Source organism: Ornithodoros turicata, chromosome 8 (assembly GCF_037126465.1).
Source record: "Ornithodoros turicata isolate Travis chromosome 8, ASM3712646v1, whole genome shotgun sequence".
NCBI lineage: Eukaryota > Metazoa > Arthropoda > Arachnida > Ixodida > Argasidae > Ornithodoros > Ornithodoros turicata.
The window spans coordinates 25,125,589-25,138,869 of record NC_088208.1 but is presented as its reverse complement, the minus strand read 5'-3'; the positions used below and the strand labels follow the sequence as shown (position 1 = coordinate 25,138,869).

Genomic DNA, 13,281 nt, shown 5'->3' with positions numbered 1-13,281 from the left:
TGCAGTTCTGAAGAAGAGAGGCAAAAGTGGATGAAGGCCCTATCCGATTCTATAGCAGCAGCCTGCAGCTGCAGCCTGAAGGATGAACGGCTTCACTATTCTAGTCTCAAGTCCTGTCGTATGTGCCGCTATCTTTTCTACTGCCAGATTTTGTAGTCATTCTCCGAGCATAAGTTACACAGCATTGTGCGGTAGTTATAATCTTTGTTATCCCACAGTTTTTTTGGTAGATTTATGGTGTACTATGACACTGCAGTTTGCAAAATGGGCTCATTGAACACTGTATTGAAGTTTTCCTAGAACATTTTTTATTTTACAATAATATTTGCAACAGTAAGCATTTATAGTTCAGCATACAGTAATTTCTTTTCCTGGGAACAGCCAGGAATTAGTTGAATTAGACGTGCTCCCTTATTTCGATGTTGGTCAACATTCTACCGCATTTAGTATGGTCATATGCGGTCTTGAAAGCAAGCCTGACCACCTATAAAACTGAATAAAGCTCCCTAAACTGGGTGAACTATCAATGTTTTAATGTTAGGTTGCACACTTTACAACACAGTTTACTTCTAAAAGCATGCTTCTCATGGTGCAGGCATGCTCTAGGTGAGGTCGGCTCACAGAATAGCGACACCAGTCGAGATACAACCAAAGTCACTTCCACGTTATTCTGAGCCATAAAACGTTGCTTTGTGTTAAGTTCTGCCTACATCTGTTAACCTAGTGTGCCTGCTTTGGTTTTGCATCTCAAAATAGTGCTGCATGTCTATCCAGTTGCATACAGACACAGTATGGACTTCCTAAAGTTTGACATCACTCAAATAGTTGACTTTGTTAATTCTTTGCCTGAATCGGCTGTGCCAAAAGGTCATTTTGAGTGCATCTTTATAGTGAAATGCATGCCAGTACGCATGTCAGCATCAAGAAGAAATTCAATTCCCCTCATAGTAGTTCACATCTATGTCGTCCTCACACGCGTGGCAGCATAAGTCAAAATGGTGTTCGAAAGCGTTTTCCTCACTGCACTCCTTTTCATGTACGATTTTTCCCACAATTATAGGAAGAACTCTTCATACATGTTTTCCACCTTGTTATCAAACATATGCTGACCAAAATCACCTAATACGTGTCACATCACCGTGATCCCAACAAAATGTCATTACGTTCTTCCAGTGTGTCCCGATATATTTTGTGTCTTTTCCTTTTTCCCCTTCACACATCATACTACAATATGCTTAGTTTCATTCTAGATTCATCCGATGAACGGCTAGACAGACTGTCACAAGAAGGCCAGCAGTCACCAGGTGGTGCGGCCGAACGCCATGTGCAGCATCGTTCCAACACAGCAGTGCATGTGTGCTGGCACCGAAACACAAGTGTCGGCAGGGATGATCACAAGAAAGCACACCGTGTAAGTGGTGCTATCGGTGGAAGAGCTGTTGAGATCTATGTAACATGCTGCACTCTGACAAGTCTCCTGATTTCCGATATCCCTCTGGAGAGCAAATGAAGTCTGCCTTACCCACGGTTAGTGGTGGGAAGTAATTGGACCACCATTGTACCTTTATACGGTTGCCCCCCTATTATCCAGCCGTGGCTGTTTCACGTAGGAAACGTTGTCAGTAGCATAAAATTACGATAGATGTTCAGCTTCTCTTACTGATAACGCTAGCATTCCATGCTTTTGGTTGACAAAGGGCATGCCTATCTATGGCTGAAGACGTTGTCGTGAGGTACTCAATTCCCCTTTTTGTACAGAGTCAAAGGACTGGATTCATCAATGTGTCGCGCAAAGGTACAATGGGAAAGGGAAAAATTCTGCAGGACTGTTCCCCACCCTCACTTGACTAAATACAGGTCACATATTGTTGCAAGAAAAATCACCACGTCAGTATTTTACCACCATCTTGGCACTTTATGGCCAAGCCTGGCACTTTTACCACCATCTTGGCACTGTATGGCCACTGTTTTTGTTGCGTTATTCAACACCAAATCAATCGGTCAATCAACATTGTGCACCAGCTCCCATGGGATAGCGGTTAGAATGATGCTGATTCCGTGCTGAGACTGGGAGGAGACGCGGGTTCGAATCCCGTCAACGACTGTGCTGTCTGAGGTTTTACATGGGTTTTCCGGCAGACTTTTCAGACGTATTTCTTGTCCAGATAGTGCGGGATTCGGCTAGGTGTAGCTCCAATAGACAGTGGTCGACTGCAGCTTCGTCCTTGTACAGCTCTGGTCAACCTTAATAATAACGCTGGAAAAAAATGTGGCCTCGTTCCCAAGCGCGATTACGGCAACCCTGGAGGCCGTGAGGAAATCTTAATTGAACGAAATTATTCTGTTAGTCTAACGCGAGGATTTTGTTCACTTAACATTCCCCCCAGTGCCCCGAGGGTGGCTGTTATCGTGCTGGGAAATTAGACAGAATTTCTTTCCAGCTGTACCTTTGTACTGATGTGATCAGTATTTCCTCCTTGTTGCAGAATTACCTCAGCGGTTTCCTTCTGCGCAAATTTAAGAACAGCAGTGGCTGGCAGAAGCTGTGGGTGGTGTTTACCAACTTCTGTCTCTTCTTCTACAAGTCTTACCATGTGAGCATGTTGTTTCCACTATTTACAGTTGTACATAGCTCGTTAGGATATTGCAGTTATACGGTACTCCTCTGTTTTCTATAATTTGTATATGGGTCATAGTGCCACTCGGATTTCTTAACAGTGGTCTCGTTGTACATTGGAGTTCCATGTAATGTACCGAGACATGCTTTGCAGGCCCTGTCGTACTTATGTACAGTTTAACCCTTGGCAGGCACATGTCAGGCCTTTCCTGCATGTGCAGGATGCTGAAACAATGTATTTAAGTTAAGTTACTTGTACCAGGAAAAAAAGCAACTGAGTGGAGCACTAAATACTCGACCTTGAAAAGTATTTGAGTAGAATACAACCTCCTTTCGTCGGATATTTGCTGGTTCTGTAAAGAGCCAGTCCTGTTGTGTGCTCATACCTATTGTCCACATCGTTCAATGTTCTGCTCAGGAAATGATGATGCAACAAAACTTGCTGCAAACGTACACAGGATATGAATAGAGCCTGAAGTTTTCGGCAAATATTTTTTTCTAGATTCTGGGGGTAATAATCGGGTAAATAAACATGTGCTCTAAATTCATGCGAATATGGGTGAGAAAACAGTATGCTAAATTCGGGGAGAAATTGGGCTCAGTTACTCAAGCTAACTGTACTGGTTTGGTACAAACGGTTGTGTAACTGCATTTGCTGCCAAACAAGTTAGCGTGCATTCCTACAGATGTCTCAGTGAGGGCAATTTGCCGGGTAAAAATCGGGTCTCATTCTAAAGACGCAACCTTCAATTTGGGTGCAAATTCGGGGAAGAGTCGGGTTCAACCCTAAAACTTGAGGCTCTAGATATGAACCATGTCTGTGTACTGTACAGACCGCTACATGCATCCATTACATATCCACGTTACAGCAACCTCAACCTCAAAGGTGAAACGACCTTCTAGCAGCAATGTAACAATTTCTAAACAATTCTGCAGGAATCCAGCCCCTTGGCAAGCCTTCCCCTTGTGGGCTACACTGTTACATTGCCTGGGCCGAACGACAACATTAACAAAGACTTTGTCTTCAAGTTGCAGTTTAAAACACACGTCTACTTCTTCAGGGCAGAAAGCGAATATGCTTTTGCGCGGTAAGTGCCCTCTCCTACACTTAGTGCCCATACAGAGTTCTCACAGTATAGACTTCTCACTAAAGAGTTATCTCAGACAGGTATGACCACGATATACGGTATCCGATACGATATCACAACCCATATAACCCATACAAGTAATCCGTATAAGTAACCCATATAAGTAACCCAAAGTACAGACTGCATTTAACAATAATCTGTTTCATTCTCTAGGTGGGTGGAAGTCATCAGCATTGCAGCTGTCAAGAAAATGTGAATGTCATGTTTTTTTGACACTCACCTGTAATGTTTTCCTGTGTTAGTGTAACTATGTGTTACAGTACTGGGTATAAATTCCTGCAGTCGTAACCCTCAAGTGACCCTTGTAACCCTCAAGCTCAAGTGATACAGTCAGGTCACATTCATTTCAAGCGAGGAATCCCTTCCTGAAGAATTGTTCCGTAAGATGTCAAGTTACTTTAAATATTCAACTTTAAATATTCAATATTTTTCTCATGTTGTCTCCATGATGGTTTGTGGTCATCAGCTGAAATGTGTAAAGTTTTCCATGTCGTACAGGCACCACACCAAGCCTGTGTAATTGTGGTGTTCGTGTACGCGACAGGGATATCCGAGAAATTTGCTTCGGTTACTTATGGCAACCATGAGATAGCAAGTTTGTTGTTTGTGCAGTACAGGGTAAGCTGTCTAAGCATGCAGTTCATGTTTGCTGATGTTGCTTTGAAAGCTACAGAAAAATAGCCCTGTTTACATGTTGCATTTTTGTGGAGCTTGCGACGTATGGAAGCTTTTGGAAGGTCAAGCTGTCGTATTGCTCACAGAGAGTACTTCTGCCACTACTAAGTTTCTCTTTAATGTCATAGGGCCCCAGAACGCGAATTTCATTGTACGAAATCCCACAGATATCCTGTGGATGTCCAGACCTTGTAGGGATGTCCCTAGGATATTAATGGTTTGCTGGGGCTATAGTGGTGTGACTGTATTGCTACCTGTAAAGAATTCTGTATGATCTGCCACATTTTCTTTGTTTGCTGAAGATGTGCAGTTGAGGTCTTACGTTCTGCACCTGAAAATTTATTTGGAAGTTGTTGACAAAGTTTATAAGAACAAAGTACTGTCCTATGTTTTGTTTTTATACTCTCTAAATCACAATCAAAATGATACACCTTTTTTTTTGCTCTGTATATCTTCATTCTTTCATGACGTGGCAGAAATATAATGTTCGTGTAGCCTTGTTCTTGTGTGCATCAGACATTTGCAGGCATCCCTTCTTGCTCTGTGAATTTGACATTATCCTCTTGCTGTTTGATCTCAGAGTGATGAAATTGTTCCAGCCATTCAGATGACATTGCCAAATTAACAGGTATTCAATAACAGTGCTGTTGTAAACCATCAAATCAACATGTGTTACAAAGTAACCTGGCACGATATGTTGAGGTTGCAATATATTCTCAGTCACATACATCACCCATTACTTGTGTTTCTTTATAATACGTTTCCCACAATGGTTGCTAATTTTACCCATTATTTCAGTGCTTAATAACATGCATTATAACTAGAGCCTGAAGTTTTAGGGTTTAACCGGATTCTTCCCCAAATTTGCACCCCGAATTGAATAAGTTGAATTGGTTGCCTCTTTAGGGTGAAACCCGATTTTTACCAGGCAAATTGCCCTCACTGAGACGTCCGTAGGAATGCATACTAACTTGTTTGGCAGCAAATGCAGTTACATCACCATTTGTACCAAACCAGTACAGCTAGTTTGAGTAACTGAGCGTAATTTATCCCCGAATTTAGCATACTGGAAGTCTTTCCACCCGAGTTCGCACGAATTTAGAGCATAAGTTTATGTACCCAATTTTTACCCCCTGAATTTAGGAAAAAATATTTCCCGAAAACTTCAGGCTCTAATTATAACTAGGGTTCCGCGTTTTTGGCATTTATTCATGGGGAGACTCAGCGGGTGTTTTTTCAGCATTTATATGTCTTGTCAAATTTGTGTGTTTTTGGCATTTTAATTGCTTGAACCAAAAATAGATGCCGAAAAATCTGCAGCTATAGTCGCTAGGAAGGAGGACTATCGAGGGAGGGCAGCTTGGTAGGAGGACATTGAGGACGCAAATAATTTCCCTTCTTTTGTTGGAGGGCTCTACGTGTACTTGAACCCTCTTGACCCACGCTGACCCACAAAGTGTTAGAGGAAGGCGCCTGCAGCTCCGCAGGGCAGTATTCCCAGCATCCCTCCTGGAAACGAGGGGAAGGAAAAACGAAAATGTGATACCCCGGAGGAAAAAAAAAGTGCAATCTAGCACTATAATGAGGAGCTTTTTCGGAACATGCCACATTAAAAAAATATATATTCGGCAAGTGTTTTTCGGCATCAGATTCACCACTACTTTTGTGTGTGATGTAAATTGTATTTGAAATTGCACACAAGACACAAGGGTGATCCACAGGCAATAACTGGGCACATCCCAAAAGGCACCAACTCCAATTTGGAATGCAGAACAAATGGGAACAAATAAGATAAGCACTCTATGAGGCGAGTGAACTTGTATGAGACTAAACAAGTCATTATTCCCTAACCGGCGAGAACTTGTCAACCTTCATGGACACCACAAGGCCTGTTTATGGTAGTAGTGACCAGTCATATCAAAGAAAAAATGTCATTTGTGGCTTAAAAGTTGTGTTTGTCCTTCTATGTTCCATTGAATCAGCTACGTCGCCACTCATACAGTTTAGCACTGGGTATGCTTACATACACTAATCAACAAAATTTTTATAGATAGACAGTATTTTTACATCTTGATAACATGGAATATTTCAAAAGTTTTGCACTCAAACAAGGCACTGGAACTTACGTAGGAGTATATCACATTGCTTACAAATATGTTGAATTGCTCAAGAAAAGAGAAAGAAAATGATACAGGCCATGCATCCATGCCAGCATGTCGGAAAGGGACGTACTGAGGTGACATGGGGAAACATGGTTGGGCAATTGTGATTGCAGCATGTCTCAGTGTGGTTTAAGTTGTGGTCTCAGTGTGTCTCAGATTTTCTTCTGCATTTTCCTCTGCAGTGCATTTTCTTCCGGCTGGCTTGTACAATTTTGTTTCACGATAATTGAAATGTTGCCTGAATGTTATTCTTAGATATACTGCAGTGCATATAATCAACAAGCTCAGCATCCTTCCTACTCTATTTTCCCTGTCCTGTCTAGTGCCTTGAAGAAGATGCATCTCAAAGTTTGCCCTGTCAGTTTCCTTTTGAAACCTCATAAGTTGCATCGTCCATATAATTCTGTTGGCTAACGTAGTGGAATATGTACACGCCAAGTAGACTACAGGTGGGTTACTCTTGCATTACATCTCCCATTGCGTGTCCCAACTTCTCACGCGATCTTTTATAACTTGTGTAATAGACAAGTGCTATCTGAGGATGTTTGTATATTTTGGCATTTATCTAAGAGGTACTCAAGACAGAAATGGTTGTTCTTATTGGACTTTGAGGTTGCGTAAAGAGCATTGTGAGCTCATGTGGTTGCTAATACAAGGTGCTATATTAAAATATCAAATAAATGCTACCTAATGCGACTGTCCAAGGGTGCATTTTGCTGCCCATGGGTGTAATTAAACCTTGCTCCCCATATGAAATGTTCCACAGACTAACTACTGTGGCATTGCTCGTGATTGCACTTGTCTCTGGACGTAAAAGCATGCATCATCATCTACAGCTGAGGCATCATTCCTAACACGCTACCCCTGAATCCCTCTTCTGTCAACCCACAATACCCCTTCTGTCAACGTACATTGTCGTTAAGTTGTGTGAAGGTTCTCATTGGCTTAGTTGAGGAAATGGTTTCCTTCAAATGTGCATTCAACCTGGCAATGGTGAGGTGCTCCTGAGGACAGCATTTGCTGTGAAACTTGTCAAACCGTAACCTTAGTCCATATTCTGTCAAGAGGAAGGAACAGGTGTGATGCCCGCGCCGTCCATGGGGTGCTACTCCAACACATTCAGACGTGGAATGGTGCACGCGTGGTGCACCGCTTGTGACTGCAGTCGGACAGCATACGTAAGAGCGTCACGTTGACATGGGCGGGTACGATGCACTTTACCAGGGCTGGGACGGGTACGGGAGCGATGGGTTCGTAGAGTCGTTGCCATTCAGGGAGGGCCGCCAAGCGCTGTAGGTAGTCGGGAGGTGAGCGTGCCCTCGGTGGAACCGCGGTCCCCTTGCCCCTTAATTGAGGTACGCTAACAGGTTATTTGCTAAACTAGCTTATCTGGAACGGATGACCAGGATCACTGTGAAAGGCACTTGAGAACCAGTGTTCCTGACCGCGCGCGGGAGGCATGCCGGCGCTTCGGACGGAGTACAGAGGAGTACTGCCTCCGGTACACTGAGGGGGCCGCTGGTAAGTGACCAAGGAGCGTCGCAAAGTGAAAAACGGCCTGACGCGCTGCAGTAGATCGTAGCGTACTGCGGACTATGTGTGTTGTGAGGCACTAGAGATGCCAAGGCGCGGAACGCGTGTAAAGTCACGGCCTTGTCTAGCCTTCAGCGAAGTAACCTATCGTACCTCTGTCAGGACCTTCAAGAGTTAGCGGTGGTAAGCCGGCGGAAGCCGTGTTCAAATCTGGCACAACGGCGGGACATGCCCGAATAGATGACTTCAGAAAATCCCAGTGCTCTTTGCGCACGCATTGCATCCTGGGCGCTTGCTGAGCGGAGGAGCGAAGAATAATCCTTCACATTTCGCTTTCGCTGACCTTGACACATCGAGGTCAGTGGACCGGTAGGGGAGAAATCGGAACAGTTTGGAGGCGCCACCCGTTTCTTTCATATTAGTAAACTCCCACAGTTCAAAGTGGCGCTAAGCACTCTGGGATTTTCTGAACTCGTCTATTGCCTCACAGCAGGCGTATAGATCTCTCCCTGTTTGTAAATAAATGACGTCATACTGTTCGACAGCGTCACCAATTTGGTAGAGTTGAACTATGCTCGAAGCTAGGGGCGAACAAGGTCGCGCCGGAAAGCCACGGTCTTGACGGGATTACGATGGTCCCTGAAAGGGACGTGACCTTCGGTACTACTTTTCTTTCAATAAGAGGCAGCGAACAAATGCCCATTCGTGGAACCCAGCCCTCCCCTTCCAATTTGTTTCGGTTTCGGTCTGTCTACCAACGTCATGATGACGTTTCTCGGGTAGAGGTCTGTTCCTTATCTGGGTCACCAAATATGGAGGAGATGGCCTTCCCTCTGCGTCGTCCCGGATGGCAGTGTGTGCTAGTGAGATTTTTATGGCTGGCGTTGAACCAGTATTGTCCTCTTCGTGCATGTTCGTCTCCTTGCCATATATCGTTCCCCAGACTAAGTTCACACCAGCATACCTGCTTCCTACTATATGTTCTCCACGATTTCTATAGGTGTCCAAGTGCTCTGCTATTTGGTACCACCTTCTCCAGAGTTTCTTTTATACCGGAAAGCTGTGATTGGCTGTCCAGAATGAGCACTTCACATGGGGAATTTCGAGAAAAATGGGGTTCCAGTCGTGCGAGTTCCTGAGTATCTGAAGATAATTCGTTGAATGGTAAAAAATCCAGCGAACCAGTGAGGAAATGACAGGTCCTCTTCTGGGCCCAGAAGAACAGCCTCTGTTCGAAATATCGGCGACTCTCGTCCTGATGCTCTGCCCTTGAAATTACAAGGGTTGTTCAAGGTTGACAGAGACTTGCTCGAGAAAACTTTCGTTGGACGAAGTGCGGTCCTTCTCCAGTTAGCGGCACTTGCGGCAGTGGCAGCTTGCAAGATTGGTTCCCCGACGAAGAGAGCGCGCATGGCAGTCTCTGAGCAGCTGCTGAACCGGTTTCAATCGCTGGGGTACGAATTTTTGCAATCAATTATCACATGTGATGAAACTTGGATGCATCATTTCACCCGAGAGACAAAAAAAAAAGCAGTATGGAATGACGACATAATTCCCGCCGCTAAAGAAAACCAAGATGCAACCGTCTGCTGGGAAGCCCATGGGAACTGTCTTCTGGGATATGCGGTGTGTCAGCCATGTGGACTTATTGGAGCAAGGGGGTTGCGATTGCCTGGGATGTTGTCCGGAAGGGTCATTCTTGTTCGTGACAATTCCCGGCCCCACACGGCGAATTCGACGGTAGCCTAGCCCTGGCCGAAATGCGTTGGGACGTTTTGCCCCATGCCTCTTACAGCCCATATTTAGCCCCAAGCGATTACCACTTGTTTGGGCACCTTGGAGGATAGACGTTCCGCACAGATGAAACGCTCTAGAAAGATGTCCTGCAGTGGCTACGAAAGCAGTCCACTTCTTTCTACGCCAAAGGCGTCAAAGAGTTGCCACAGCGGTGTCTACAGATGCGCCGGTGAATACTTCGAAAAACTGACGTAGTTTGGTGCTTCCCGAATCTTCCATTGTAGAAACAAAAGTCTCGGTAAACCTTGAACGACCTTTCCCTTCCCGAAATTCGGACCCACACCTCTCTGATTGTCGGTCAGGTGTGCTACAAATTATACTACGCCGACGCAGGTTCGAGTCCCGTCACTGGCAGTCGCTGATCGACTCTTCGTCGAATGCTGCCCTTCAGATCATTGCTTTGGCGTTGGTGAAGCTTAACAACAACTTTATTACGAGATGATGAATGGAGAGTTTCATCGCCAGGGGCGATACTCTACCCCATTGCTGGTGGTGATGCGGGGAATAAAGTAATGAGCCCCTTCACATTGTTCCTAATTGTTGTCGTAGTTGTTCGTCCAGTCGCTACAATTTACGTTAAGATCGGATATCACTGGCTAGGGACAACCTAGCGATAACCTAGCGATCATGAAGTCAAAGCGCGTCGTGTGCTTCTTTTTCTAATGTAGCAACCCCCATTCCGCCCCGTGAAGATCCTAGCCCCCTGCGAAGAAATTTCCTAACTACGTCACTGGTCGAGGACCCTCAATGGTAGATACATTAGTATTTGAAGACCGTTAAAGACTTTATCGTCGTCGTTGATATGCCTAAAAAAGGTACCTGGATTTAAACAAGCAGTCACTAATAATCGCCCAGTAAAAAAACAAACAAAAAATAAAAAAGTGCTTGCTATTTCTGAGCAAAAGAGAAAAAAATAGGTATACCCTGTAGCGACGACCTTCAGGCAGTATTCAAGGCAGTCTTGAGGCAAGGAGGAAGTTGAGTACCATGAGAACTGTTCATCTGATGTTACCAGCAAGTACGAGTGAGGACCACATGATGAGGATCGCGCCCTGTCCTGCCGCTCAGTCAGACTACAGATTTCCTCCGATTTCCTCGCACAATGTGCGCACTTGCATCACCGCTTAGAAACAGACGACACAAAGGATATAGTACCAGACTTCGTGAAGGAGAACGACAACGAGAGGGAAGTACCCAAAGCAAAACCGTGACCAACTGATTCCACCACCAACCGTGACCAACCGTGACCACCGCCACCACCACTTATGAATTTACGGGACACATTTACGTGATTGTGTGTGTCTCTAGCTTTCTTTTGTTTTCTTTATTTGCGTGTCCGCAGGCTGACCCCAAGATGGCGTGTTCAAACCCGGCCGGCCGAGGACGGGAAGGGTACACGTTGCCTAGACACGCCGACGCCGGAGCACGTTGAAGAACCCTCTGGTGGACAAAATTAATCCACAGACCCGTACCACTGTGGCGTCGCTCATGATCGCAGTTGTCTCGCGACGTAAAGCCCCAAATTATTAATTAATATTAATAATAATCGTGTTTGTTTTTTGGACAACTTGCCGCCCTTAACTCAAGCCTGTGGTTCCAATCGTCTGCGGCGATTGGCTGACCCCGTTTCTGTGTTCACGTAGCGAAGGAGTGAGAGGAGGCATCAAGAAGGCCTTCTGTATCTACTGTTGAACTTCTATTTGCACTCGTAAGCAATTGCTTCCCGAATGCAGAATATTTTTTTTTTTTTTTTCATAGTTCGTCGTCCAGTAGCACGATTCCTTCCTTCTCCTTTACGTTACAGAGTTGTATGACCACGTAACGTCATTAATGGGCGCCGAAGGAACCCCACCAGCCCGAACTGGCTCTTAATTCTGAACTATTGTTGGTTTATTCCTCCTCTATCCTTTGAGACGTATATAACTCCAAAGAGCGTTTCGTGCCTCGGCTCGAAAGACCTCGAGGCGAGAAGGAGCTATAAATAAAAGATAAAAAAAAAGGAGACAGAACAATAAAGTGACAGGTGGTTTTAAACGCACGCCGCTTCATAAATCGCGTCCACCGCCATCAAGCCAGATGAGAGGGAAAGCGAATAATAGTCGGTGCGGTTCAAATTTATGCGCCAAAGTGCCTCAACGGCCGGTGGTTCGGCGCCTTCCATAAAGGTGGTGTACGCCGAAATTGTTTTCCACGACCACAGCCTTTCACAGTCTTTTTCCTGGTCCCCCCGACTTCTTAACAGATTCGTTTTCGCGGAGGTTCTTCATCTACATTGCTTTCGGGGGTTGAAGCATCTCGCCTTTGAATTTGCATTACGGTGCTTGGAGAGGCGGGAAGCGGCGATTATCGCCTGTGGTATCATTAAGATTGCTATTACAACGCCGCGGGAATGAAGGATGTCGAGAAGGCGGAACGGAGATCCGTGGGAAGGTAGGCCGCGCGCTCTAGCGACTGGCGCTGGCGTTTTGCGGTCGCTTTAGGCTGTTACGAAAAGGGGCAAGTGGCCGTGTGGTGTTGTGTGTGTGTGTGAAGAGCGGAACATTATGCGCTTTTCTTTTTGTTTTCTTCGTTAGATGTTAATTGCGGTGATTATGCGGTCTGACTCTTTCTTTTTTGAAGGCGTTTCCGCTGTGTGCGCTTTTTAGACGCGTGAGGCCGGGCATTCGACGCATGATTTGTACTTTGCCAGCGTTTATTTTTATTTTTTTGTCTGTTCCGTTATATGAGTGCGCGAACGGATAATACGTTACACGCTACACTACGGGCAACGGGCTCGTAGCGCATTACTTTTGGCAGTGCACCTGCTCCTTAATCAAATGTCCATTGGTGTGAATGTAATCTGTAGATGTTGTGCTTTTCTCGGAACCTTTACTTGTATGCCTGAAATAATATGCTTCGGACACCAGATGACGCTAACAAATAGAGCTACCAGAGGAATGCGCTAACTGCTATACCGAACTACTACTACACATACATAATGTAATATGATTCGCCGCTACTCGGTGTCCCAGGCGACCTCGTTGGTTGCACAATGTCATTAGGGTCTGCGGCAGAGAGGCTGTTGTACGAAATTTACAGTTGGAGTTGGAGTTAGGAAACAAAGATATGGAGATGATAATGATGATGATGGAAGTTTACAGTGATATGCGTCAGTGATATGCGAGTTTTCTGCATGAACCGCAGGCAAGACGCGTGTTGCGTTTCGGTTTTCTAAAGTAAACTTCATCAAACGTGCTTCGAAGGCAAAAAAGCTACATACTTACGGAGCGATTACAATAATACAGAAAAGGTGGGTGCTTCCACATATCAACTGAAATCAAGTCCTTATTCCACTAAGGTTTCTTTGACG

At 45.0% G+C, this 13,281-nt stretch overlaps 1 protein-coding gene across 1 annotated transcript in view; it reads left to right on the top strand.

Moving 5' to 3' along the window:
* LOC135366757 (FERM, ARHGEF and pleckstrin domain-containing protein 2-like) overlaps window positions 1–7,295 on the top strand; it is a 74,374-nt gene extending 67,079 nt beyond the window's left edge. Inside the window, exons 22-26 of the mRNA XM_064599645.1 lie at window positions 6–118; window positions 1,251–1,411; window positions 2,487–2,594; window positions 3,554–3,705; window positions 3,919–7,295. Of these exons, the coding sequence (XP_064455715.1) occupies window positions 6–118; window positions 1,251–1,411; window positions 2,487–2,594; window positions 3,554–3,705; window positions 3,919–3,961 (577 nt within the window). The 3' untranslated portion in view covers window positions 3,962–7,295. The remainder of the gene's footprint in view (window positions 1–5; window positions 119–1,250; window positions 1,412–2,486; window positions 2,595–3,553; window positions 3,706–3,918) is intronic.
* Window positions 7,296–13,281: the final 5,986 nt, after the last annotated feature.